We start from the raw sequence: 27,908 nt of genomic DNA, 5'->3' as shown, positions 1-27,908 counted from the left end.
CATGCAGGGGAACAATGGGAATGGTCAGAGGTTGCGCTGAGGACGCCAGATGCCATACCGCACACATGTCCTCCCTAACATACGAATCCAGGCTCAACGCAGGTTATTGATTATGCTTGCGGGATCCGACCGGGAGCCAGACGTTTCAGCAGCAGCAGAGAGAGTGCAGCGAGGTGGATGCTGCGCGGCGACGCGCCCCCTGAATCCCTAAACTGAGTAAGTATCTTCAGCAGCATCTGTATACGGCTCTCATTGGCATGCACTTCTGCCTACGTGCTGACCATACAACGGAACCCTGTATTAAACGCATATCACAATGTATAGCATGATCATTTGCTGATGGATGTTGGAGGAATACGCGTCCGGTTTACGTGATATTAATGACTCGCATCATGTAAGTCAGAAGACACGTGTGCAACAGCTTCAGTGTAGCCGCATTACCCTTTGTGATTCGACGCTTAATTAAACGATTTATAAGCAGGTTGTGGCACACTCTCTCACTCAGCGGAAACCAGCAGTTCAGCACTGCTCGGTATCATATTAATTCCGTGAATTATGGAATCAATTAAGAGAGCGGCGACATAGACGCTCATTTATTTGTTTCCCCTCAATTAAAAGGGATTTCGATGGAAACCTCTTGCCGTCTGCTGTGGGAGCTGGCCTCGAGGACGCGCCTGCACTGCGCGTGCATTTCCACTTTGATCTTGTGAGATTATTTCCTGAGTGCATCAGTGATTGGCGGGACAATACCCACGGGAGCAACGAATTACCCGTGCTGAATAAGAGGTCGACCGCTGCGGGCCATAACATATCATGCTTTCGCGCAACATATCACATATGTGAGCCGGGAAAACAATGGTGTTGCATAGTAGGCTTTACTGTCATACTTGACATATAGCCTACAGCAGTATTTCAGTTGTAACAGCTCACGTTTTAAAATTCATATAGGGCAAATCGAAATCAAAAATGTATTTGGCTAACCTGTTGTGTCTGAATAAACCGCCGCAGTAAAAGCCGACTGATCTCCTGTCTGCAAAAAAAAAAAAAAAAAAAGGTGCACAAGCCTACTATGATGATGTGTAATTTGGGCACGAGACGAACTTGAGGCAGCACGCGCACTGGTTTATTGTCGACCGTGCCAGGTAAAATGAAAAAGTAGCTATGTAGACTTAAAGGATTAGTCAACTTTTAAGTAAAATTTTCCTGATAATTTACTCACCCCCATGTCATCCAACAAGATGTTCATGTCTTTCTTTCGTCAGTCGAAAAGAAATTAAGGTTTTTGAGGATTATTCTCCTTAGTGGACTTCAATGGCCTCCACTGTTGAAGGTCGAAATTACAGATTCAGTGCAGCTTTAAAGGGCTTTAAACGATACCAGACGAGGAATAAGGGTCTTATCTAGCAAAACGATCAGTCATTTTCTAAAAAAATACAACTGTATATGCTTTATAAACACAAAATATCGGCTTTAACGTACTTCCGCTTTCCGCATTTTTCAAAACGCTTACGCTGTATGTTCTACGCCTTCCCTATTCTACTTACGGAAAGAACGCGGCGCCAGTTTCGTTTTTTTCCGTACGTAGAATAGAGAAGGTGTAGGACATACAACGTAAGCGTTTTGAAAAATGCGGAAAGAGGAAGCATGTGCAAGGCGATCATTTGTGTTTATAATACAGTTGTATTTTTTTAGAAAATGGCCGATCGTTTTGCTAGATAAGATTCCTCGTCTGGTATCATTTAAAGCCTTCTGAAGCTGCACTGAAACTGTAATTTCGACCTTCAACCGTCTGGAGGCCATTGAAGTCCACTATAAGGAGAATAATCCTGGAATGTTTTCATCAAAAACCTTAATTTCTTTTCGACTGAAGAAAGAAAGACATGAACATCTTGGATGACATGGGGGTGAGTAAATTATCAGGAAAATTTGATTTAAAAGTGGACTAATCCTTTAACAGACTTAACACTAATGACTTAACTAGTCTCTATTCAGTTTGTGAATTAATATTTTAGGTGAACAAATTATTTACCCTTACATCCATCTACTGACTCATTTTGTTAGTGTCGTTTCTTTAGCGCGTACTAGCCAACAGCATTCGAGAGCGATGTGTGAAGGAGCATATCATTGGTTGAACGCCTCCTATACTGAACGTATATACTGTTGCTCGGTCGGAGCGGAATCTCTTTCATAGAGGAATACCTTCTTCATGTATATCATTGTATAATGATTAAACACTTAAGTTATGAATGTGTCTTTATAACTAATTGGTTCAATGATTCAACTGGAAACACATAGCATATTCGAGTGCCACCTACTGGCCTAACGATGTAATTTGCAGAAAGGGCTACAGTAGGCTACGAATCTGAATGAATCTTTTTGTGCACGATTCAGAAGAATCAAGTAATTTAAATTAATCAAATCGCCAGCACTAGTGTAGAGGGAAGGCTTGTCGATTCAGAGTGGTGATGTACCTGTCATACTTATAACAGACAGATGAAGGGTCTGTGTGTGTCATGTATGTGAGTTTGTGAGAGTGGCTGCAATGAATCAGACTGCTGGGGTCCAACTGCTCAGTCATATAAACTTCCTGTTGTTCGTTGGAGACTGAAGCAGATATGATGTCCCCAACCCTGAGCAGCAGAGAAAGCAAGCAGAATGTTCTGTACTGTCCGATCAAGGAAAGAAAAATCCCACAATGGCTCATGTGATACGGTGTAATGTCTGGAGTCAGGAGGGGTAAAGAACGGATTCCTTGTTAAGATTGTGTAAAGAAATTTTTGTCTAAAGAGACAAGGAGGCTGCACTTGTTTGACAACCATAAGTGTAATAAACAGAGCAAAATTTAAATTATTTAAATGATGTTGATTGCAAAATGACATCAGTATTCAGAGTATTTTTAAACCCTCTAGGTTTAAAATAATTTCTCTCAGCTGTGTTTATTGGTGAATAGTGAACTTGGTCATGACAGAGAAACCAGACCAGGTTGGTCAACAAGACCCAACAATCTTTTTTTAATCAAGAACATTGAAGTCTTCTGTCTTTTACGTGAATCACACGCCTTGTTTTGTCACATCTGAAATGTGTTTCCGCTGTACTCAATTTCCTGAACCTCTTGTTTATCCTGAGGTGGCCTACTAAGTGAACAGAGCCTTCTGATTTTGAGAGAACCATCAGAGATTTGCTGTAGGTGTGTGACGGTGTGATAAGGCCCCGCAGGCAGACATCCATTAAACTTGAGGCTCTGCTGAAGATACTGTGAACTGCAGAGGAGTTCCTTCTCTCAGCCTTATCGTGGAGCAGATGAGTGGTCATAGCTGCTCACCGGAGGAAACATACACACACCCTATATCTGTCCTTGAACATATGTGTGTGTGTCTGTGGGCATATTTGTGTGTTCGTGTCTGTGTTTTTTATTTTAGACCTGCAGAGCATTTGGAATATGATTGCATGAAAATACAGGAAATCCAATTAATTTGCTCCACCTATATTTACATATTGAGTCCAGATTTTGTGGGTGAATGTTTGCTGACTTAGTTTGACAGTGAAGGTCATGTGGAAGATACACTTTCTGATCCAACCAGAATGATTCACAGCTGCTAGCAAAACTATATGTCCATAATCTTTTAGCGAGAGGTCAGAAGGTCTTTGTTTCCTTCAAACAAAGGTCATGAGGGCAGGAATCTCTTGTGACCTTAAAATCTGGTATTTGTAGTCACTGTGTTTTGGTCTGTTCACAGTTTAGCACTGGAGGCTGTTCATGACACCAGTAATTTGTTTACATTGTTTTTTTCCCCCCATTATACTAATGTACAGAACAGATTTTAAAATGGCAGATGAAATTTAAATAAAAAAAGAATTACCATATTGTTATTTGTCACATGTAGTTCTGTTTTGGTTTCATTTTCTCTGTTCTGTTTTGCCTGTGTTCCTTTTGACAGTAATTGATTGAGTTTGCACATGTTCATAAGTTAATAAGTTAATCATCTGTCATATAAGGCCTAGTTCTCTCTAGTTCTTTGTCCTGTATTGTCAATGTTAGTTTAGTTGTTTTCTCTTGAGTTTCCCTTTGGATTTATCATTAAAGACCATTAAATGTTTATTCCTCTGAATCTCCTGCATCGTGCGATCTATAAAGCCAATGCGGGACAGAATACAGGACCCTCATCCCAGCAAACACTGGTCTGACAGCAAAAGAGCAAAAATTTTCAACCATGACGGGACGTGTCGGAGGGACGTCTTTTCAAAGATCATTAAATGTCCAAATGTTTGCTGGGATATTGAGTATATTTTAAAATTTAAAACATGGACTTACCAGCAGTGAACCTCCTACTCCACCCAGAACAAAGGCCGTTGTTGAAGTATTTGTGCTGGATGTTCCAGCACGGAGGGGTTTCATGTACAGCTCATGACCCAGAGAACAGCCAGCCACCATCCCTCTGCATGGAACGAATGCCAGAACCTGCCTCGCCAATGCCGGAGATTAGGGCGGAGCAAAACATCGTCCCAGAGCCTGAGCATCGACGAATGTCTGACCAGGTGTATGAGTCGGTAACACCGTACGTCGCCATGGGAGTGCTCGTCAAATTCGAGGAAATGGATAGGAGCCTCACCCACACTCCCGCTACAGAGGGTGAGCTACCACTGGACTCTGTGTTTTGTTGGTTTGAAGAGTTTCCCTGGTTCTCCCACCCCTGCTGGTTCTGCCCAGCCCTGAGTCTTCTGTTTCTCCAGTGGTTCCGCCCAGCCCCGAGTCTCCTGCGCTCCCTATGATCCCTCCCAGGCTCCCTCAATAACCTCCACTACAAATTCCAGCCAGTTCCGCTGCCCAGTCTCCACTGTCTCCTGTCAGCCCCTTGGTTCCTCTTCCTCTACCACCCCTCTGTGTCGTGGATCCACCTTGGTCCTTAAAGCATCCAGCTCCTCCTGGACGAAGGGATCCCCTAGTTCCATCTCCAGCCGCTGATCCATTCACTCCACCTCGGCCCGTCATCCAGACTCCTCCTCCTTGGCTCCTCCCCCTTGGCTCCACCTGGGACCATCAGCCTTACAGCTCCACTGGGTTTCCTCAACCATCCGGCTCCACCTCGGTCAGACATTGGCTCGCCTGCACCATAGACTTGCGAGCCGACACTGTGATTCGTCTCTCCACCCCTACGGCTCTGTCTGGCTCCGCCCACCCTCTGGCTCTACCTCGGCCCTCAGTTTGGTTGTTTTCTCCTGAGTTTCCCTTCGGATTTATCATTAAAGACGGTTTATTCCTCTAAATCCCCTCTGTTGTGCGATCTATACAGCCAATGCAGGACTATTATTTTGAAGCTGTTTCTGCTACTTTCTACAAGTGTAATTCTTCTGATTTTCTTAAACAGTAGGATAGATGTACAAACACTTAATTTAGGCTGATAATGGCAAATTATTTCCAGTGTATGTTTGTACCTCTTCTGTTTATAGCACAAGATGCACAGTGTGAGATGCAATGTTTTTGTTAACTAAAACTATTAGTGAGTAGATTAGAGTTACAAATGGGTGTTTTGTTTATAGAGAATATAGGTGAAGTTTTAGAGGATTGCTATACAGAGTGTTCTGAGGGGTTGCTAGGGCATCTTTAGATGGTTGCCAAGAGGTTGCATACTGCTCCAAGTCAATACAGCTTACCCTCAAGTTTGGTCATCGTATATGGCTTGTTCATTGTGAGTCAATGGAATATATTTCATCATATTTTCATCATATTCAGCTGTTAGTGCCGTAGATGCAAATAGACGCAGCAGTGCAGTTGTAACTATCAGTTCGGCCAGTCATTTATACTTAGTTCTGGAATAAGTTATAATCTTAGAACAAAGCAGTTATGTAAAGGTTGCACTGAAGAGTTTGGCTTGAAGGATGTGTTTGTTTTAAACCCAAGACAAGATGACAGAAGACACCCTGTTTTACCGCTTGCTCACAAATAAATCATTTAACATCCCTCATGCTAACATGCTGCTCAGATGAGACTTAAGGGCCGTTCATGCTGAGATTTACAACAAAGCAGCAGGAAGTCATTCATTTTCAATGAGAGTTGATGATTTCTGATGATATGAAAGTCAGCGACAGAAGTTGAGAGGTCGAGTAGGAACCCCTAAAACATGTTTTTGGTTCATATATTCATTTGTCGTCATCATTTTTGTAGTTTAATTTCCACTTATATTGTCTTATACACATTCCCTCATTCTTTTTTGGTGATGTAGAATGGACAGAAAGAGAAGGAAAAGAGTGAAAAGGGGAAAAACGAGAGGGGGAGGAGGCGAGAGAGTCATGTCTCGGGGGTTTGGGGGGACGTGCCAGTTTCTCTCTGACTGAAATCTAGGGCTTCACAGTAATTAAAACATGCCATTCCCCAATCTCTCTCTGTTTCTCTTTCTTCTTTCCTATTCCTGAGCTCCTTACAAACAGACACAATCCTTCTCTTTATTTCTTTGAGGAAGTAATTGACTGGAAAATAGAAGCTGGTGTCTGACATACAGATGGAGACCTGCCATCGTTACACAATCCAATTTAGTCTTTGTTAAAGCAATGAGATTAATTTCAAATGCATGGAAATTAAAAACAGGGAACCCAAATAAAACGTATTAATCATGTGATTGTGACCTGAAGTTACTGAAGTTTGGACATGCTAAAGCTTCATAAAGGACTTTAGAGATCTGTAAGCTGTTGTTGTTTGATATATCTGCAATTGCAGACAATAACCTCTAGGGATCAGTAGTTTAAGCATTCAACATGCTAGCATAGTTAGCCCCTGCTGGTACACTATCTGGACCAGGGGTGTCCAAACCCGTTCCTGGAGGGCCACTGTCCTGCAGAGTTTAGCTCCAGCTTGCCTCAACACAACTGCCTGGAAGATTCTAGTATGCTTAATTAGACACTGATTAGCTGGTTTAGGTGTGTTAATTGGGACTGGAGCTAAACTCTGCAGGACAGTGGCCCCAGGGATAGGATTGGACACCCCTGATCTAGACTCAATAAGCATCTTTCCTCAACATATATGTTGTTAATATTTTATTATATATATATTTATAGAATATATTTTGCATTAGTCAATATTTAATTTTTTTTATTATATATATATATTTTATAAAAATGTAAAATTTAGCAAATCTCAAAATGAATTTGCTGTTATGCTATTTTAAAGGTTCCAAATTTTGTTTTGGAGGTCTCCTACAATAGATTTACCTGCATTAAAGGTAAAAAATTTTCTCATAGTATAGATTGCACATCACCTCATTACTCAAAGAGTCTGAAAACGGTCCATTCGAAGATTCAGTCTCTCTAAACCCTCCCTTTATGTGAGCCAACTCTGCTCTGATTGGTCAGACAGCCCAGTCTGCTGTGATTGGTCTACTGCTTACAGTGCGTGTTGGAAGCGAAACAATGGCTGCGTCCGAAAACTGGAAAATGCTGCCTTCCGAGGACACATTTCAAGGTAGTAAGGCATCAAGGCACGTCCGAATCCAATGTTAGCTTCACTTCTTCTCTCATGAGCTACCTTCCTCAGATCGATTTTTGAAGGAAGCATAGATGTATTCTTAGCTGCCTTTGATATCCCACAATCCTGTGCTTTCCATTCTGTGACAGTTGAGCTAGAAAAATAAAGATGGCGTCCGAAAGTTGCGTTTGCTGCTCAGTTTGTGTATAAATGTACGATTTTGATCAACATATTTCAATTTTGATATCATTTCTATCGAGAAATTACTACTGTAGTAATTAAATATTTGTTTAGTTCTCACCAAAGCTCGCGCTATATTGCTGTAGATCATTAATCTGTTACGCTGCCTCAGAAGTCTGTCCGAAATCAATTTCGTGAGGTACCTTCATGCACAAATGCTGCCGTACAAGTCATTCTCTTATAAGATAGCGAGGCAGCAAGACAGCTACCTAGATTTTCGGACGCAGCTACTATCTGAATTTCAGCTCCAGAGGCTTCCTCAGCATTTGATACACAGTAATACGAAAAGTAACGATCATTTTTTTCCGTTTTATTCCAGCATGAGTCCTCGCCCTTTGGCAGAGCATGCAAAGTGGATTCATAGCGCTGAAAATAGCGCCTTCTCCACATGTTGTCAGCACAAACCAAACTCTTCCAGGCCTCAGCAACGTTTGAGGGTGGGTCAAAGTAGATGTTGTTTTCAGGCAGCCAAGGAAGACCACAGGCTGGCATTATTGACATTTGTTACATTGTAATGTAACAGGAAAGTGAGACTGGATTTGCTGGCAATTCATTTCAGCAGATCAGAATCGATTCTTTCTTTAAGGAGAAAATATGTTTATTTGTCATGCACTTTGATCTGTAAAACTTTGCAGACCTTTTACATTCACAAACGTGAAATTTTTTTACTAAATAAATGTATACTTTAGTCAAGTCATTTACTGCAGTAATAGATGATGACTTCTGTTAGTAGCTCTCAAGAATGGAGGGCTTGTTTCATTTGTGTTTCAATTTAAATTTTGTGGTGGACTGAAAGTTTCCAATTAAGAGTGAACAGGATGTTTTCGTTTTGCTTGGTCACATTAATCAAATATGAAGTGGTAATAATTTTAAGGGGATTATCCTGGGTATCCTAAATAATTGCGCAGTATTAGCTGATTTTGCCAATTACATAGGATTTTGTCTTGCTCTAATGAGTTGGTTTTCAGAAAGGCAAATTAATCAGTCGGAGAATAAAGACAGGGACTGTGTATCAGAGACAGGCCTCTGCTTCTTCCCAAACAGTATCTGTGTAATTACACAGGAAACAAGCTCTTTACTGTTTAATTAGCCCAGCAAAGACAAGATGTAGATTTAGCCACAAACTCCTCACATTTGCCAAGTTCGACTCAGTCCAAAAAAAATGTGATGGGAGCTCATCTGTTAGTCCTCTCAGTGCTATTTTTGAGAGATGGTTGTATTTGAACTTTGACACAACACATATGTGTGTGCATATATATATGTGTATGTGTGTGTGGACTAAAAGAGCCCTAGTTTCATGAACACCATAAGGTCCAGTCCACACCACAACTTATTCTGGCCAAGAACCACCCACGTAGATGGGAGTAGGCAAACACATATTGATTATACCACAATAATAGTGCCATCTTAGGTTGAGACTAGAAAAAAATTACAGTTTTTAATTTATGGCAGTTATTAAAGGAAGTACTAAACGTAGTAAGCCATAAATCACATTGCAATGCTGCTTACGTTCTGTAGAATATGTCGAGCATTGTCATCAGAAAGGTCAGAATCTATAATACCTTTGATTGTTTAGTCTAGTCATATATGTATATAACAGCATCTGCACCTGTTGACAGTTTCAGGGACTATTTTATTCACCCATCTCACGCTTCTCTGCATGAAACACATCATTATTTTGAGAATGACTTAACAAATCAATAGGACCAACATGTGATTCGGCCATTTGGTGGGGTGAAACACAGTCACATCAAGCTCCATCTGGCCTCAGACTAATAATGTGGTCATGACAGAACAATCACTGATGGAGCGCTTGGTTTCATCACTGTCCTCCTCTCTTTTTTCCTCTTTCCAGAAACACACAGGACAGCACACACTAGTAGCAGTTTGCAACATGAAGGACTGTTTTGTAATCGGTTAGTTATCATTTAGCAGATGCTTTATATCTTAATCAAAGTAAGCACCATGTAAATCTGAGTTTTTGTCCATGTTGTGACAGACAGGATATTATGATGAGTGTTTGGTGTCTATATTTGCTGCATCAAGCTGGGAAGCCCCGACCGCTGTCACATCTCATTGGTCCAAAGTTATTGGTTTGAGTCACATCGTACAGCAGTTTCATTTTCAGTGTGGACAGACAAATTGCTTGTCACTGAAAAATTTCTAGGACACAGAATTATGTGTATATCTGATTCTGAAAGGTATTATTGAGATGATTATTTTAGTAACTCTCTGGATCCTCAGGTACTCGCATGTCATTGAGAAACCAGAAATCAAGAAAGCTCAAGTTATTAGGCTGCCACTAGCATATTCTATCATGCCGTTGCAACCTAAATAAGCATCTCATGCGCAAAATTTAGAGTCACCTTGAATCAAAATCAGAGTGACTTTTATTATAGTCATCAGTGTTTCAATATCTTGAGCGTCTGTTTGATTTGAGCAAATCAATTGGTTCTAAAAAAGGCCCATCTAGAGAAAGAGATCATCTTTTAGTCATTTTCATTTCTTTAATTTGATTAGGCATTTAGGATATGAGAATAATGTCACTGCCAATAAATTAATGAGATTTGAAATATGCCATGGGTGCTCTGGACAGATTTGGATTAAAACATGTCTTATGTTATAATTAAATATTAGCAATATATGTTCTTTTTTTAGTCAGAATATTTATGGTTACTTTTGGATAGCCATAATGGAGAAAAATCTTTTTGTTTAACGAGTGCATATCTACCAGCAGGGGCTAATGCTTGTCTTGTTAATTAGGCAAACCTTGACCCTTTGATCTAACCAACCAAGTTAAGGTGTGGTCACATTGACAAAGTTTCGGTGAAATTTTGTGGGCAAAAGATCCATTATCTTTTGTCAGCGTATGTGTGTGTGCTATTGTTAAAGGGATAGTTCACCCAAAAATGAAAATTCTGTCATCATTTACTCACCTTCAAGTAGTTCGAAACCTGTATGAATTTCTTTGTTCTGCTGAACACAAAAGATGATATTTGGAAGAATGTCAGTAACAAAACAGATCTCGCCCCCCCATTTACTACCATAGTAGGAAAAATAAATAATATGGTAGTAAATGGTGGGCGAGATCTGTTTGGCTACTGACATTTTTCCAAATATCATCTTTTGTGTTCAGAAGAACAAAGAAATTAATTCAGATTTGGAACTACCAGAGGGTGAGTAAATGATGACAGAATTTTCAGAATTTACTATCCCTTTAAAGGAACACTTTTTTTGAAAATAGGCTCATTTTCCAACTCCCCTAGAGTTAAAAAGTTGAGTTTTACCGTTTTCTAATCCATTCAGCCGATCTCCGGTTCTGGCGGTACCACTTTTAGCATAGCTTAGCATAGTTCATTGAATCTGATTAGACCGTTAGCATCGCGCTTAAAAATGACCAAAGAGTTTTGATATTCTTCCTATTTAAAACTTGACTCTTCTGTAGTTACATCGTGTACTAAGACCGACGGAAAATAAAAAGTTGCGATTTTCTAGGCTGATATGGCTAGGAACTATACTCTCATTCCAGCGTAATAATCAAGGAACTTTGCTGTCATTTTTAAGCGCGATGCTAACGGTCTAATCAGATTCAATGAACTATGCTAAGCTATGCTAAAAGTGGTACCGCCAGAACCGGAGATCGGCTGAATGGATTCGAAAACGGTAAAACTCAACTGTTTAACTCTAGGGGAGTTGGAAAATTAGCCTATTTTCAAAAAAAGTGGAGTGTTCCTTTAACTAAAACTATTTAAAATAATTTTTGTAAAATAAAATGATTGATTATGTAGACATCTCCCCACATTCAAATGAAACCCACTGCACTGACAATGAAAAAACGTGCTTTTTGTTTAACATATTCTATGTGTATCTTCGCATTGTACTGAAATCTCGGTATTACTTGCAGTTCCCAGTTCACTTACTGCTATCATTTACTGCTACTGTGGTTAGTTGTTGGATTATATATTAGTTTATAGCTCCAACACCAGGCATTTGCTCCAGAGCCACAGCAGGTTTTACCTGGTTCCATTTGTCCAAACCTCATTAAGTGCAGATCATGACTGGTTTGTTTTGGTCATATTGAGTAATTTGTTTTTTTGGTGCTGTTGGGTAGACAGGGCTCCATCGGCAATCTTATCGTAATCATCATAGATATCTGGAATGTGAGAGTCTGAATGCGTGCCTTAGTCTAGCACAGTGGTTTTCCTTACTGGCAGCCTTTGACAAACACTCTCTGTTTTCTGTGTATAAACAGGGAGTCAGTGATGGATCCACTCATTAATCTTCAAGCATGTTCTTTCATTGATGCATACTCAAGAGACCCATGTACAGTTTAAAAGGGGTCATAAGGAATTCAGGGGCAGCTCAGGGCAAGTATGCCTGCGTACTACACTTGTGACAATCACATTATATTAAAAAGTCTTCTTCAGGCTGACAAAGAACAAGACAATAAAAGAGACATTTCTTAGTATTGTCTCCCTCCTTTGTTGTTTCGACACACTGTTGTTTGCTTATGCACAGAGGTATTTTTAGCTCTTATCATGACACACTTTCCTTTCAAAATAATTAAAACTGGGCTAGTTCTTTATCTGACAAAATCCACACACTTCAGCTCATGCATGATGCCTGTAAGGTGCGAGTCGGAAATAGCCATAGAAATCCTTGTACTGCCACCAGCAGTACAAGTCTTCACAATGAACAATAAAGACGGGATTGTGCGTGCAAACAAAAGGTGACTGAGCGATTCAGGACTCACTCTCCATTCAAAAGTGCTGGTCCATTGAGAAAATTTCTGATGTAATGGAGATTATTGGACAATTGGAGAAGTGTACGGAACAATGCAGTCAAGTGTGTAGACTGTATTATACATTTGTCTCACATGGGTTAATTTCAATGCATCAATTCAATGCTCTCCTGTGCAGTCATTTGCGATGTCCCCTATAGAAACAGGAAGAGTTGGAGATGTGTGTGTGTATGTACTGTGTTTGTGTGTGTATATATATATATATATATATATATAGATATATATATATATATATATATATATACATATATATATTCACAACCCAAATTCCAGAAATGTTGGGCTGTTTTTTAAATTTGAATAAAATGAAAACTAAAAGACTTTCAAATCACATGAGCCAACATTTTATTCACAATAGAACATAGATAACATAAATGTTTAAACTGAGAAATTTTACAATTTTATGCACAAAATGAGCTCATTTTTAAATTTGATGCCTGCTACAGGACTCAAAGTAGTTGGGACGGGGGCATGTTTACCATGGTGTAGCATCTCCTCTTCTTTTCAAAACAGTTTGAAGATGTCTGGGCATTGAGGTTATGAGTTTCTGGAGTTTTGGTGTTGGAAATTGGTCCCATTCTTGCCTGACAAAATGGCTTCCTTTTTGCATGATAGAGATTTAGTTGGCATCTGCAGATGGCACAGTGGATTGTGTTTACTGACAGTGGTTTCTGGAAGTATTACTGGGCCCATTTAGTAATGTCATTGATACAATCATGTCGATGAGTGATGCAGTGTCGTCTGAGGGCTTGAAGACCACAGGCATCCAATAAAGGTCTTCGGCCTTGTCCCGTTCGCACAGAGATTTCTCCAGTTTCTCTGAATCTTTTGATGATGTTATGCACTGATGAGATGATGACATTTGCAAAGCCTTTGCAATTTGATGTTGAGGAACATTGTTTTTAAAGTTTTCCACAATCTTTTTACACATTCAATCATGTTACAGACCTGATATCTATTAACTTAATTAGTTGCTAGATGTTCTCCCAGCTGAATATATATATTTTTTTAAATATCTTGCTTTTTCAGCCATTTGTTGCCCTGTGCCAACTTTTTTGAGACCTGTAGGAGGCATCAAATTTGAAATTTGAACTCAATTAGTGGATAAAAGTGTAACATTTCTCTGTTAAAACATTTGTTACGTTATTTATGTTTTATTGTGAATAAAATATTGGCTCTTGTAATTTGAAAGTCTTTTAGTTTTCATTTTATTCAAATTTAAAAAACGTCCCAACATTTCCGGAATCCGGGTTGTATATACATACATACATATATATATATATATATATATATATATATATATATATATATATATATATATATATATATATACAGTAGTCAGTGTCACTTCAAATGTTGACTACTGTATGTATATATATATATATATATATATATATATATATATATATATATATATATATATATATATAATATAGCTATGGAAAAAATTAAGAGACCACTCCAAGTTCAGAAATCAATGTTAAGTGGTCTCTTAATTTTTTCCATAGCTGTATATATATATATATATATATATATATATATATATATATATATATATATATATATGTATATATTCAAACTTGGCACGTTAAGATGCGCCATGTCATGTTGGACAATATTGGCATTCGTTTCTACATTCGTTTCTCTCGGACTGCCAGGGGCTTCCAAAGCCTCAAGCCATGTGTCCTGACACTGTCAAATAAAGTTTAACACTTGGGCTCCTGGCAAATACAGTGCAATCTAACCACTTTGGCCCCTGGGACCCATGTCACATTTAGCAGTAGCTGACCACTTGGACCCCCAGGCACTGCGACACTTTCTGTGTGAGCTTATGAGGGCACTCCACTACTATTTTAGTCACTTAATATTAGTCTTCCAAATCAAGTGTTTTTAAAAGCAAGCACAGCAAGGGGCCTTGCAGGACCATGAATGTACCGTCATATTCATTAGAGAGCAAAATATAGTATTTTTTGACAAACGTTTCAAGCAGAAACCACAACACTGGATCTGTTTAGAAAGGGGCTGAAGTGACATTTGAAAGCTCAGCATTTCAGCAACTGTTTGTTCGCAGCAGCAAGACAGGTGATGTACCTGATGATCATGAATCTTCGTATGAAAAATGAAAAATGCCCCCCAGTCTGAGGCAAATGACTCCAAACAAACACTGAGTGACAGTCAGTGGGCAGAAAATGACACACTGTGGGAGAGAAGAGAGAGAGACCTACAGGAGACACACAGAGAGAGAAAGACAAAATAAAAGTACAAGAGTGAGACAGAGAGAGAACAAGAGAAAGTGTGGGGGAGAGTCACTGTCATTCATTCACACTCCACAGAATGGCTTCAGGGAAGGAATAAAAGAGTATGATTCATTTTTGTTATCCCTCTGATGGGTGAAAAAGGCTTGTTTTACAAAGCAAAGGAACTGATTCTAGCACCTCCACTTTTCCTTTGCAGATCTTGTGGACAGTGTTTGAGAGTGTGTGTGTGTGTGCATATGTGTGTGCGTGTGTGAGGGCGCGCGTGAAAGTGTGTGTGTTAGCACTTCCACATGGCCTCCATGCAGGACGGGGTGAACTTCTCTGCTCATCCCTACAGCAAAGTACTGCTGCTGGGGGCCATCGCCGCGGCCTCAGCCTTCGTTGTCACCATTCTCATCGTTGTGCTATGTGTGGGCTGCCAGAGGTGAGTTGCACACAAACACATATGCTCATATATAAAAAGTTCTGATTTCTTATCCTCTTTGGTTGTTTGTTTAGATTCATATTCAGGGGTACTTGCTTGTACAAACCCTTAACCCCTAAGTATAACTCATCTTGCTTTTGTGTTGCATACATAATACCTCAAATCATGCAGCTCATTGAGTAGAAGGTTAATAAAAATGTGAAAAACTTCCTTATAGACTTCCACTGCAGGAAGGACACCATATATTGTGACCAGATTATTATAGAGACATGGGCTAGAACACAACAGAAAGCATCTAGAAACACCCTAACAACAACACAGAAAGCATATAGCAACATGGTAACATCCACCCAGAACACTGTAGCAACCGCATAGAAACTCCCTGGCAGCTTAGTCAGAGAACCGCCTGATATTGATAGTTTGTCTCTTTTACTACCATTTAGGGTCGGTAAGATTTTTAAAAATGTTTTTTCATTTAATCACAGTTTGAATAGATTATTTTCATCCTACTAAGAGAAACAACATGAAGTTGACCATTTAATCACTTATTTGATTTACTGTCACATAGACAAAGAACATTTGACTGTACATGAATCATTACATATCAGATCAGGCATTAGAATTAACACAGTTACCTACATGTTGTTGCATTACTGTCGACTCCATATCGACATTACTGTTGAGTCTGTTTGCAGAGTCTGTGCCGAAATGCGATTTATTTACCTAAGAATCCACAGTGAAATGTACCGAATACAAATAAATAAAGCTCAAAAATAAATAACCATATTCCTAGCATTGGGATCCTTTGAAAGGTAATGTTATTTTTAGTCATGTATTCTCTCCTTATCATCTCACTAACTCGCCAGTGGGCAGGGCTAACGTTCTGGGACGAGTCGTTCGCTGGGCCTGGTGTCAATAAAAGCTTTTATTGGACTAACAAGGAAGTTTTCAGTTCTGAAACTTACAGGATATTCTTATAGTACGATTACCTCATATATATCGAAAGCTCAAGGAAAATGTGATTTCTCAATTCATGACCCCTTTAATTTTTATTCCATAGAACCATGTTTTTTTTTTTTCCAGTCCATTGCACTCAATAAATTATAACACCAGTTGATCATACCTTCTATAGCAGGCCTTACACACACAAAAGCATGTTGTGTTGAAAATAGAGAAACCCAGCATTTGGGTTAAATGTTTGCCCAACATGCTAGGCAGTTTTATTTAACTCAACTATTGTTTAAAAATTAATATATGGCTGGCTTAAAATGAACCCAAAATAGTTTGGAAATAAAAAAATCAGACACATAATTACTAGAGGCAACAATAATAATCAAAAGGTTAACATTTATTAATAAGCAATTTAATAAATGTTTATTGTTGAATTATTATTCATTCAACTTATTTATAAATGTTAATTTATTAAACATATTAATAAATGTTAATTTCCAACATATTTTTCATTAATTTTAAGCAAGCAATACAGTCATTTTTAAACAATAGTTTAGTTAAATAAAACTACCCAGCAAGTTGGGCAAACATTTAACCGCTGGGTTAAAACAACCCAATCGCTGGGTTTGTCCATTTTCAACCCAACTTGGGTTGTTTTTAACCCAACATTTTTTAGAATGTACTTTAATACAGTATTTATGAATAAGCAGAGATTGTGACCAACATGTTGACACCAGACTAGTACTCTCATTCTTGCTTATAACAGTGTGCTTTGTACACAGTAAAATCCTCAGAGTTAAATCAACTCTGGTCAGAGAACATTTGGTCCCTCTCTAAATAGTGTTAAAGTAACACTAAAGCAGAGTTAAAGTTAACTAGATAATTAAACAATTAACTGATGATTGAACATTAATGATGAACGCCTGCTGTTAACAAGCAGAATCACTGAAGAAAAGAGAAACACAAGAACTACAGCTGACTTCAGCCACAGCCTTAGATGAAATCAACTGAAGATAAAAATCATTACATCTCTGAAGATCTTATTAGAATGTATATAGAATGTCTTTTATCTTCAGTTGATTTCATCTAAGGCTGTGGCTGAAGTCAGCTGTAGTTCTTGTGTTTCTCTTTTCTTCAGTGATTCTGCTTGTTAACAGCAGGTGTTCATCATTAATGTTCAATCATCAGTTAATCAATTGCTTAATTATCTCATTAACTTTAACTCTGCTTTAGTGTTACTTTAACACTATTTAGAGAGGGACCAAATGTTCTCTGAAATTTTACTGTGTACTGTAAATTTTCATAACATCAATATCACAGAAAAACGCTCCTTTAATATGAAGCCACTCCTGCTGTGTGTGTTTTCCAGGATGAAAGCCAGAGATCACCTTATTCAGACTTATTCAGGCACTTATTCAGAAATGGCACTGAAGTTCACCCACGCCTCTTTCATGCTCACTGCGTAATGGTGGGGATGTCATTTTAACATGGCAGTGATGTTTAAACAGGAAGTTGCTGTTTTTTTTTTTTTTTTTTTTTACTTTTCCATCTCTCTCTCTTGTTCCACAGATGATAGCACAGAGCACGCTGTGTGAATGCTAATGTCTCATTTTGTCAAAGCACATGATGCATCTGGTAGTGGGAGGACAAAGAAAAAGAATTAGGGGAATGAGAGATGGAGGAAAAGAAGTGAGAGAGACAAAGACAAGGGTCGAAGGAAATACAGATGAGAAATACATTGAGATCCTGGAGAAGATGTATGTATAGATAATAGGAGCTCATTTCAACATTTGGACAGTTTTCTAGCTTAACAAGTATGAGGTATTACTATTGATAAAAATCACCTCTTCAGGTCAAGCTTGCTGGTAAAAATATTTATACTGAATTTATATTATTTTATACTGAACACTACAGTCGAAAATGAATTTAACTAAAATGTTACTAATACAAGATTTTAAGTATTTTTGCATTTGAATGTCTATGTGTGGATCATAAAGGAATAGTTCATTCAAAAATGAAAGTTGGGACAGTTCACAAAACCAGTCAGAATGATTAATTGATGAATCAGGTAAGTGATGACTTTGTAGTGGTTAACAGACAACTGTAGGGGAAGGTTATAGATTTTGGTCTATTTGTCGCACAAAGCAATGAAAGTTACTTATTGTAGTTACTTATTGTAACTACTTGGGGAAAAAACTAAATTAAAAAATCATGGAATTTTTAGTTTTGGTGAACTGTCCCTATAAAGAGCACAAGGCAAAATAAAACGTGATCAGTTTTCCTTGCTAACCTTCTGCATAATTGATATCATAAAATGGTCAGAATAACATGTGGGTTTAACACTAGAAGTCCCAGAGATTTGTAACCCTCCTTTAGCCAAGTGGATGCTAACTGGCTAGTCTTTTGGCTATCATTAGCATCAATTCATGTGTAAATATGGTCATTACCTGAGCAATCTGCAGGGGGGTTGGGGGTGTGTGTGTGAATGGTTGCTGGTGGCTTGTTTGTATGTGTGGGGGAGGGAGGGCTGCTAAAAGCAGAGAACTTGATTGACCATGGGCCGGTTTCAGAAAGGAGGTTAAGTGAAAACTCTGAGTATGTTAACCCTGAAATGAGGGAGTGCAAGTGATGTTTAAAAAGTTAACTCACTCATTCACACTGCAAAAATGCTTTTCATACTAAGTATTTTTTTTATCCTATTTTAAGTAAATAAAAAAAAAAAAAAAAATCTTAAATCAAGATGGATTTTCTATATGAGAAAATTATATATGATATTTAGTCTTGTTTCCTGGGGGGATCTAAATTAAGTGCATTTTACTTAAGTAAAATGATCTGCCAGTGTGGTAATAAAAATAATCTTAATGCAAACGGAAAGTGTTGGAGTGTCTACCCAGGTGAAAAAAAAAGTGCCGTAAAATACACTTTATTTTAGTACACTTTTACACTTCCATAATGTCCAGTGCTCTATTTCCATGCACTTATATACTAAAAGCTCTTCTTTAGTACTTCTTAAGATAATCTTAAGAACATCTAAGTGTACTCAACTAAGCTATTTTGAGACACCATGAATTTGAACTAAAATGTGCTTTTAACATACTATCTCTGTATAGAAAAATGTATTTAGTTACCACTTGTAGTACACTTGAACCCATCTTTCAAACACTTTTAAAAATGGACTTATGATGTATTTCAAATATAAGATTAATATATAATGAATGTATTTATAATATATTGCCAGGCAGTGCCAGGATTGTGAGTGATTGCTGGAATGTACTCACTCACTTTTTAATATTATTTGTAAATATGTGTACAAATGGTTGGTTTCTTTATTTTATTGTGTACTATTTTTATCAATAGATCTCAGCAACAAAGTAAAAAAAACATGTGTGTTGATTTCTCCCTAAGATGGCAAAGTGAAACACAAGTTTCCTTGAAGTGGCTCAGCATGGCCCTACATTGTTTACATAACAAAAGCAACTGTTCACAGCTGATTAAGGATATTAGCCTAAAGACTTCCAGCCCATCGGCTGTCCTGCGGGTTTTATAGGTAGAAAAGCCAAATGGCTGCTCTCTGGGACTTCTAGTGTTAAAAAGCTGTAGTTGTAGACTATATATTTATTCCAAAAAGTTTTCGAGAAGGGTAAATAGTCTTGCGTGATATTACACTAATGTTTTTTATTCTGTTATGTCTTAAAAACAAATATCAGTGATTCACTGTAAACTCAGTAATAGCTTTAGTACTTCACAAAATCCATTTTGTATCTATTTCTCCTGCTGTTCTTCTTCTGAGGGTAGATTCCTGATACCTGCACTGTTCCTGTAATCTTATCAAAGCAATGCTTGGCAATCAGAAGGGAACGACTGGCATGTTTTTCCAAGAATAAACAGATGTCTGGTCAAATTTGGCGGAACATTCCGGGCAATGGGTCTGGATCAGGGCTCTGTGTATGAGTGATAGAGGAAAGTTTAGATTCTAGAGTTACTGAAAGACATGAATGTTTGTTTACTTCTTGTATGTTCATGAAGAAATTAATCCTCAGCATCTATTTAACTATTGTAGTGATGTTCGAATTGTTATATGTTGATTATTTGATTGATTTTCTTTGTGGCCAAGTTTTGGCCTGAACACCGTCGCTATGCAGTTACTCAGCCTGTTAATTATCCAGCGAAAGCCTTCTGTTGTTTCAAATGCCAATCTGGACTCATTTTGAGGACAGTTCATCTTGAATACACTTGCACAGTTACTTCTGATCAAATGACTTCACTCAAACAGTTTATGAAAAACAACTGCCTTGAATCCTTTGAGCAGCCTAATTTAATTGAAATGCGCATTTTCTTCTAGCACAAGATAAACAGTTGGAGCTACTAAAGTAAATTGAATCAGGGGGCTCAAATGAGTCAGCGCATTTCGTCTCCATAAATCAATGGATAAATGAAGCATTTGAAGTTTGAACCTAACATTCTAAAATGTTTGATTTGGGAACTGAATGTGTCCTGCAGAAAGGGGAAGACGCACAATGGCCCTGGAGAGGAGAGGAAGCACAGGCTCATGGACATGGTGAGCCTTTCTAAGTCTCTTCTGGGTCTTATTCACTAATAATTGCACACAAATAATATTGTAAAATATCATTACAATTTATAATTACTATTTTCTATATCAATATATTTTAAAAATGAAATTTATTCATGCAAGTTTTCAGCAGTAATCACTCCAGACTTCCGTGTCACATGATCCTTCAGAAATCTCTAATATGCTGATTTGGTGCTCAAGAAACAGTTGCTTCTTAATATTTTTGTGAAAACTGTGATTATATATTTCTTTTCAGGATTCTTTGAATAGAATTTAAAGTTCAAAAGAACAGCATTTTTTGAAATATAAGTATTTTTTAACATTATAAATGTCTTTATTTTCCCTTTGGATCAGTTTAACTCTTACTAACCCCAAACTTATTGATGAATCATGACTTCTGTGTGAAAACATTTGCTGACAGGTTTTTATGCACAATTACATGTGTATTCATGGCTAGTGAATGAAACTCATTCTCCTTCCTTGCAATCAATTCCTTCTTTTCTACGTGTTTTCTAAGGAACCCAGGTCTGGGCTTAGTTCCATGTCAGTTCAAGCAGTTCATGGTTTTGTTTCAGGATTTAAATTCTTTTCTCAGACTAGTTTTCAAGTAACAAATTGAAGGCTCCTCCTGAATTTAATTAATCTTCTTAATCGGCTCAGTGGAAATAGATCTGACCTAAACTTTGAATGGATCTCTTAAGCTTTGAATCTAAAACAAAAGGATTTGGGCCATTTCACCATTTTAGCACCCCACACAGTAAGACACCCTAGCGTAGATGTATTTATTGCCATTTACCAGCTTGATGCAACAATATGACCAAAGTAGGATGAATAGGAAAACTGACAATTTTGTTGTATTGTTATACTGTGTTATATTTTTATTACTGCATTTTATCTGTGCATCTGTTTTCAGAGTATACTGCGGCAGTCCAAGCTGCGCTCCATCAGTAAGTCAGACACCAAGCTTCATGAGATGAACAGACTCAACTGCAATGGCAAGAGTATGTACTGTAAAATCACATCTCTTAAAGCTTGATAGACTCTAGTTCTTCACACATACCTGCAGTTCGGGGGGAAAGTCTGAGCATGGCACCAACTACATTCCAGGAGTTTCCATGAGGCTATTTTAGTAGATGTAATTACTTTTACCCTATAGTGATTGGCATGTGTCTGCTGCCCTTTGCCTCTGCAGTTTCGAGCAAATCTTTTTATTGTCTCTTTGAAAAAACAATGGTTTTGCTTCTCAGATTTTTAGGCTCTCGATTTCAGCTAATATCATGCTACTTTCTGTAGAATCTTCTAAGAAGAACCGTCCCGCTAGCATGGATCTGCTCCTACTCCCTAGCCGTCGATCAAACTCCGACCTGCGTTCTCAAGGCCGCCAGCTGCCTCAGATCCCCTCTGGTGAGGACGGAGAACACACGTACGCCGAGGTGGGCCGCCGCTCCTCTCCTACACGTGGTTCTGAGGATTCCCGCTATGGCGTCGGAGGTCGAGCTGGGGAGACGGACACACCTGCCCCACCGGCGGTCCCTGCTAATACCCCAGCTCCACCTGATCCTGATGGGGACTGCTTGGAGGGTGGGATTCCAGAGCCAGAGACCCTCCCTCAAGTAGTAAACACGCCCCCTCAACCGCAGGAGACAGTGGAGTACGCCTGCATCAGAAAGGTTCGGAGAGTGGACAAAGCCGCCCAGAAGAGGGACAATGGGACGGAGACCGAGGAGGGGCTTGGACAACAACGACACAGCAGTGGGGACATTCGGCATGCCCCACCCACTCACCCAGCCCCGCCTCCAACACACCCACACAGTCAGAAGATTCCTCGGAAAAACGTGGAGGCCTTCAACCTACCGTCTTTCCCTAAGGTATGTATCTATCTCTCTAGACCTATCTATCTATGGCCCTGTTTACACTTGGTATTAAGATACGTTTTGGTCGATCAGATCACAGATGGACAATGCTAAATACTGGTGTAAATGGGGTCTAAAATGTTTTGAGCTTGTTCACTTTTAACCTCTTCCAGAGGTAGTCGAAAATGCATTCGGCCGGATTGTTTTCATAGTGTAGACGGTCGAATGTGTTCAAACAGCCACAAAAGACTGCCTACTCTCTGCCTACTGACCCAATGCGTAAACATTATGGAAAGCGTGCTACCCAAGTTTGGTTTTTGAAGATGAAAAACGTACGGAGCACAACGTTCTCATCCATTCCTGATTTCTAACACACTCACTTTTCATTTAGACTGACTTAAGTTTAACTGAAACTGGGCTGGGATTTCTATTTCCCAGCTTGCTTTGCCCATGGCACTCGAAAGGGAGAGTAAATGTTAAAATTAAGTGTTATATAATGTTTTTTTGTGCAAAATTAATGGATAATGGAGATTTAGTAGTGATTAATGTTTTGTTATGGTAATTTAGAAGAGTTTCTGTTAATGTGGGTTTTTAGAGAGTTACCATCATGGTGACAAGTAGCACATGCGGCTTGTTATGAGAGCAGGTAAGTTACATGTTTTAAGTTGCTGTACTCATTGAGTAAGTGCTATACCATGCTATTTTTAACATGTTAGCAAATTAGCAATTTGGCATTTTCTGAATTTCCTTATTAGGGTTTTCAGTGAAGTAAATAATCATTTGATTTGGAAGACCTCAAAATAAAAAAGTTAATTAACTAAATATTTTATGTTAATTGCTATCAAAGTGTATGAGTTAGCTAACTCAGTACTTCAAGTTAGGAGGAATTAACATGGATGAGTACTACAAACTCAAAACGTGATAGTTTTGCGTAATTAAAAAATTTTTGAGTTAGCCCAACTTATTTGGGTTTACAGCATACACTATGAGCAGTTCATGCATTTCCTGGGAATCAAACCCACAATCATGATGTTGCTAGCATCATGCTCTACTGCTTAAGCTTCAGGCTATAACCCTCATATATATAGCAGTGAACTAGAACAATGCACTTAATTACTATCAATGCTATAAATGAATTAAGCCAATCAATTAGTGCCTTATATCACTTCTACACATACATTCAGCATGTAATTCACTAAGTCATACAAAACTGCAACAGAATTTCGCTGAGACTACAAATGCAAAGAACTACTGCAGTATATTAACAGCATTGTTGCTGATGGAATCTATTTGTCCTTTCATGACTACTAAAAGCCTTTGCCTTGCTGTAATTTCTAATTGCGCTTTAAATTGTGTCTTTAAATGGAATATATTATAAATAGAAGCATGCTGGGAATGGCTTCCTCTATTTTTGTGTGCCTCAGCACTAGAGTGGACTTGCAACTAAAGTGGGTCTGCAATTAAGTACACTGCTAGTGTACTTCATTATTTCCTCTGTGAGAAAACTGTCCAAATCAATGATACTTGCGAGCATTGTGGTCCATTCACAGCATTCGGGGTGTTGCACGCTCACAGGTACTTAACTATGAGGATGATGCAACCATCGGAAATGCGGAGTGAAACCTCTCAATCACTGAAACCCAGGCAAACAGCCAGACCCATAAAATGGGCCAGTTCTAATGGGAGACAAAGTGAATTGCAATGTTGAACGAAAGAAGCTACAACAACATGCTAATCTCTGGCTCTGTGACACACCCCATTGCCCACCTTCCGTTTCTCCTGCATAACAATGAGGAGAAAGTGCACAGCAAGCATCAGCCTGTTCCCTTACAGCCCGAGTACAGGAAACACATTAAGCTCAATATCATTAGATGCAGAAGATGGTTAGACATGAGGGCAGGCATTAAGAGGGGGATTGTAGCCTGATTATGCTACATAGGCTTATTTTCAGGTAGAGGAGTTTTGAATTGGCTCCTCAACTGACCTTTGTAAAGCCTTTGTGGATTGTTCACATCCAGCTTGATGACTGTACACTATGAAACAATTTTAAAGGGTTTTGTCTTCTTGGGTTTCTTTATTCTAATCAAGTTGAACTGTCACCTGCAAGTGCAAATGCTAAAATATATCCAATTCAACCACAAGTGAAAATTCTGTAATTGTTTACTCGCCCTCATGTCATTTCTAAACCGTATTACTTTATTTTTCCCCCTGTGGAAGACACACTATATTTGAACAATATGCTGGTGACTCTTTTCCATATAATGGAAATAAATGAGTGAAATGGTTGATTTGTTCGCAAATTGGACTTGTCCAGTTCTTGAGTTCAACTTACTGACTTGATTCTGTTGCAGCTTACTGGAAGTGACTATCAGTGACTAATGACTTGAAATTGAATCTGTGTTTCAGACAAAGACATTAAAAAGATTTAATATTGCACACAAGTTGTATGGACTCTTTATAATGGTATTTTCATGCTGCTTTTGCACCTATTGAAGCTCCCGTTTTGAAAGCTCCGTTAGTGCTCCATAGAAGAAATAAAGACATACTGATTTGAAACAACATGAAGGTGAGAAAATTATGACAGAAATCATTTTTGGGTAAACTATTCCTTTAAAACCACTGGTTTTAAAACTGTCAACTGTGCTTGGAGGTCATTGTTGATGTAGTATGATAATGCTATTTCATGATGCTGTTCTGCTGAGCTCTTCTCTCCAATGTATATTGTTTGAGATGGCTCCTTAAACTGTAATATAATATTTATTCTAGTCAATTGTTTTTAATACTTTCAGGAGGCAGTGTTTATGGGAAATGGAGAGCAGTACATATGGAAACCTCCAGAAGACGATGACATCATCTTCCAACACAAGCAGATGGGAATTCTAAGCTCTCATGCGGGAGAGAATATGGCAGCATCTGCAGCAGGGGTGAGTTTTCCACACAGTCCTGGGACACATCCTCTACTTCTCATTCTGTGCAGTCAAAACGTTTTGTAGGGTATCATACATTGCACTTCCAGAGCACTTCCTTACCCCTAAACACTGTTTCAGAGTTAACCAGAAGCAGCTGTAAAATGTGTAGTCTTGAAAGGCCAGATTGTTTTGTTGCAAATCAGACACCAGGAACTGGAAAAACAAACATTTGGAGTAAAAGATATATACAGAGATTTTCCACTCGCAAATACATTTCAGATGATTCGTCTCTCTATTATCATGTAGATCACAGAGATGTATTCGAAAGTCTGCAAACCGGGCAAAAAGAAGCGAGGCATGCCCGGCTCGCCAACTGCTGTGAGGGACATCAGCGGCTTTAGGACCTTGGCTCGAGGTGACCGTGGTGAGCGTGACGGGGGTTTCAGTGTGGTAGTCAAACCCCAAACATGGGCACCGCAGGAGGGCAAAGGCTCAAGAGCGCCACCTGGTTGCATGGAGGACCACTGCTATGAAGCCATCAGCACTGAGGAAACAGACCTGGCTTACGAGACCTTGGAGGGTGGGGGAGGCTGGAGGCGCGAGAGGCCTCCGCCCAATGCGAGCGCCACCTTGCGACCCAAGCGTAAGCGGCCTCAGCAGCCTTTGCAACAACCACCTCCACCCCCTCCACCCCCCCAGCAGACCCCCAAACTGCAGCATCTCCCGGCCAAAGCAATGCTAATGCCTGGGGAAAGCCTGTACGAGAGCATCCCTGACCTGAAGCAGGGCTCGGCCACCTCCAGCACAACCACCATCTTTACTTTTAATGACGGTATGGAGATGTATGTCACTGGCCTGTAGGGGGCACTCTGGGGAAGGGAACTTTCCTCTCTGGGGCTTGAATTTTGAATTGGGACACGTGCGCGTGTCGTAACCCAATGGGATACGCGCATTGTGCCACTGCTATATATTTTACATGGGTTCCAAGTATTAGTTGAGCATTAATTGAGTTTTGTAAGTCTAGTTAAAGGTCAGTATTCTTGCAGCACAAAATGATAGAATGCTTACGTGAAAATCCAGACGAAATTATTTTGATTAGTCACATGCCTTATCACGAGGAAGAAAACTAGTCACCAGCCATGACATATTACCACAGACACAACATATCACACCTAACAGTAGCATTCCTGTAGAAGGAATTCTTGTTTTTTTGCCATTAAATGCTGTATTTTCCGACAAAGTGACCATCGGAATTGCGGGTCAAACTTGTATTTGATGCCTAGAAAATCCCAAAGGAGAAGAAAATGAGCACAAGTCAATTACAAAAGCAACTTGTTAAAAAGCACAGTTTAACTGTGTTTCGTGGCCCTCTGAGGGAAAAACAAAGTTTGATTAGAAGCCCCAAGCAAAGCTCTGTCCCCTGTTTCAAAAATGAATATACAGAAAGTGAACATTATCAGAGAGCCAATCAAAAACTATTGCCAAGCAAAATATCTATTGACAAAAAGCATTTATTTAATCTGTTCATAGAAGAATTGATCTTATTTTAAAATAGCTAAAAGCTATCTATTATCTAAAAGCTTTAGGAAACACATGGCCCTATTTTTGTAACGTCAAAGCCTCTATTTCTGTAAAAAATGAATCACATAATTTTAGAGCTAAAATAAAGATTCTAATTCGATCCTATACGTCAAGAAAGTATTTTCTTATAAGCACAAATATTTCATGCTCAGCATGTCATCTGTCAGAGACAGTCCCCTTATAAAATTGAAGAGTACATTTCAAATCTGAGAGTACATATAAAAAAGTAATAGCAGTTGTCAATAAAGCAAGATCACAGAGGGAATTAGCAAAAGCTCAGGGACAGCGAACAAAAATATTAAATAATTGCACACAAAACGTTACGACATATCTGACAGGAGACCCCCGATGTCTTTTCATGTTATTTTTTGTTTTGGTCATACATCAATTCAAACTGTCACACAAGTCACCATAGCACTTCAATGCGGTAGAGTAAGTGTTTTTCTTTGTCAATACTGTTTATGCACTTTGCCTGATTAAAAAGATGCATGCTTTCAAGAAAAAAAAACACCCTTGTAAAGGGATAAAAAAGAAAAGAAAGTAAAGTGAAACTAGCACTGTCCTGTGGTATCAGAGAATGGTTTATTTCTTGCTGTTGTTGGTGGATTGTTTGATTTATATGCCTTTTTCTTCATCTGAGAAAGAGCACAAAGTGAATCACTTCAGGACTGGGGAGACCAATGACGACCCGAGGAGGACTCTCTAAATAAAAAAAAAAAAAACTGGACAGTTAGGAATATAACACAATTGGTCAGAAGAAATGTATCATAGACAATCCCTTTCCCCCCATCATTTCAGAAGCAGTCAGGATGTCCACGTATGTCCAGATAAGATTGAGTGGAATCGCATACCTTAGATTCTTGCA

The 27,908-nt window shown here is 38.8% G+C and overlaps 1 protein-coding gene across 1 annotated transcript; it reads left to right on the top strand.

Moving 5' to 3' along the window:
* The first annotated feature begins 159 nt into the window (after nt 1–159).
* On the top strand, nt 160–26,323 carry si:dkey-70p6.1 (uncharacterized protein LOC570575 homolog). The gene is made up of 7 exons (XM_067393682.1): nt 160–216; nt 14,952–15,179; nt 20,631–20,688; nt 21,614–21,647; nt 21,994–22,568; nt 25,343–25,477; nt 25,769–26,323. Exons 2-7 carry the CDS (start codon nt 15,046–15,048, stop codon nt 26,321–26,323), a joined length of 1,491 nt encoding a protein of 496 aa, XP_067249783.1. The 5' UTR covers nt 160–216; nt 14,952–15,045.
* The last annotated feature ends 1,585 nt before the right edge of the window (nt 26,324–27,908 follow it).

This window comes from Chanodichthys erythropterus, chromosome 9 (assembly GCF_024489055.1).
Source record: "Chanodichthys erythropterus isolate Z2021 chromosome 9, ASM2448905v1, whole genome shotgun sequence".
Taxonomy (NCBI): Eukaryota; Metazoa; Chordata; class Actinopteri; order Cypriniformes; family Xenocyprididae; genus Chanodichthys; species Chanodichthys erythropterus.
The sequence above is the reverse complement of the archived record's forward strand: the minus strand, read 5'-3'. Positions and strand labels throughout refer to the sequence as shown.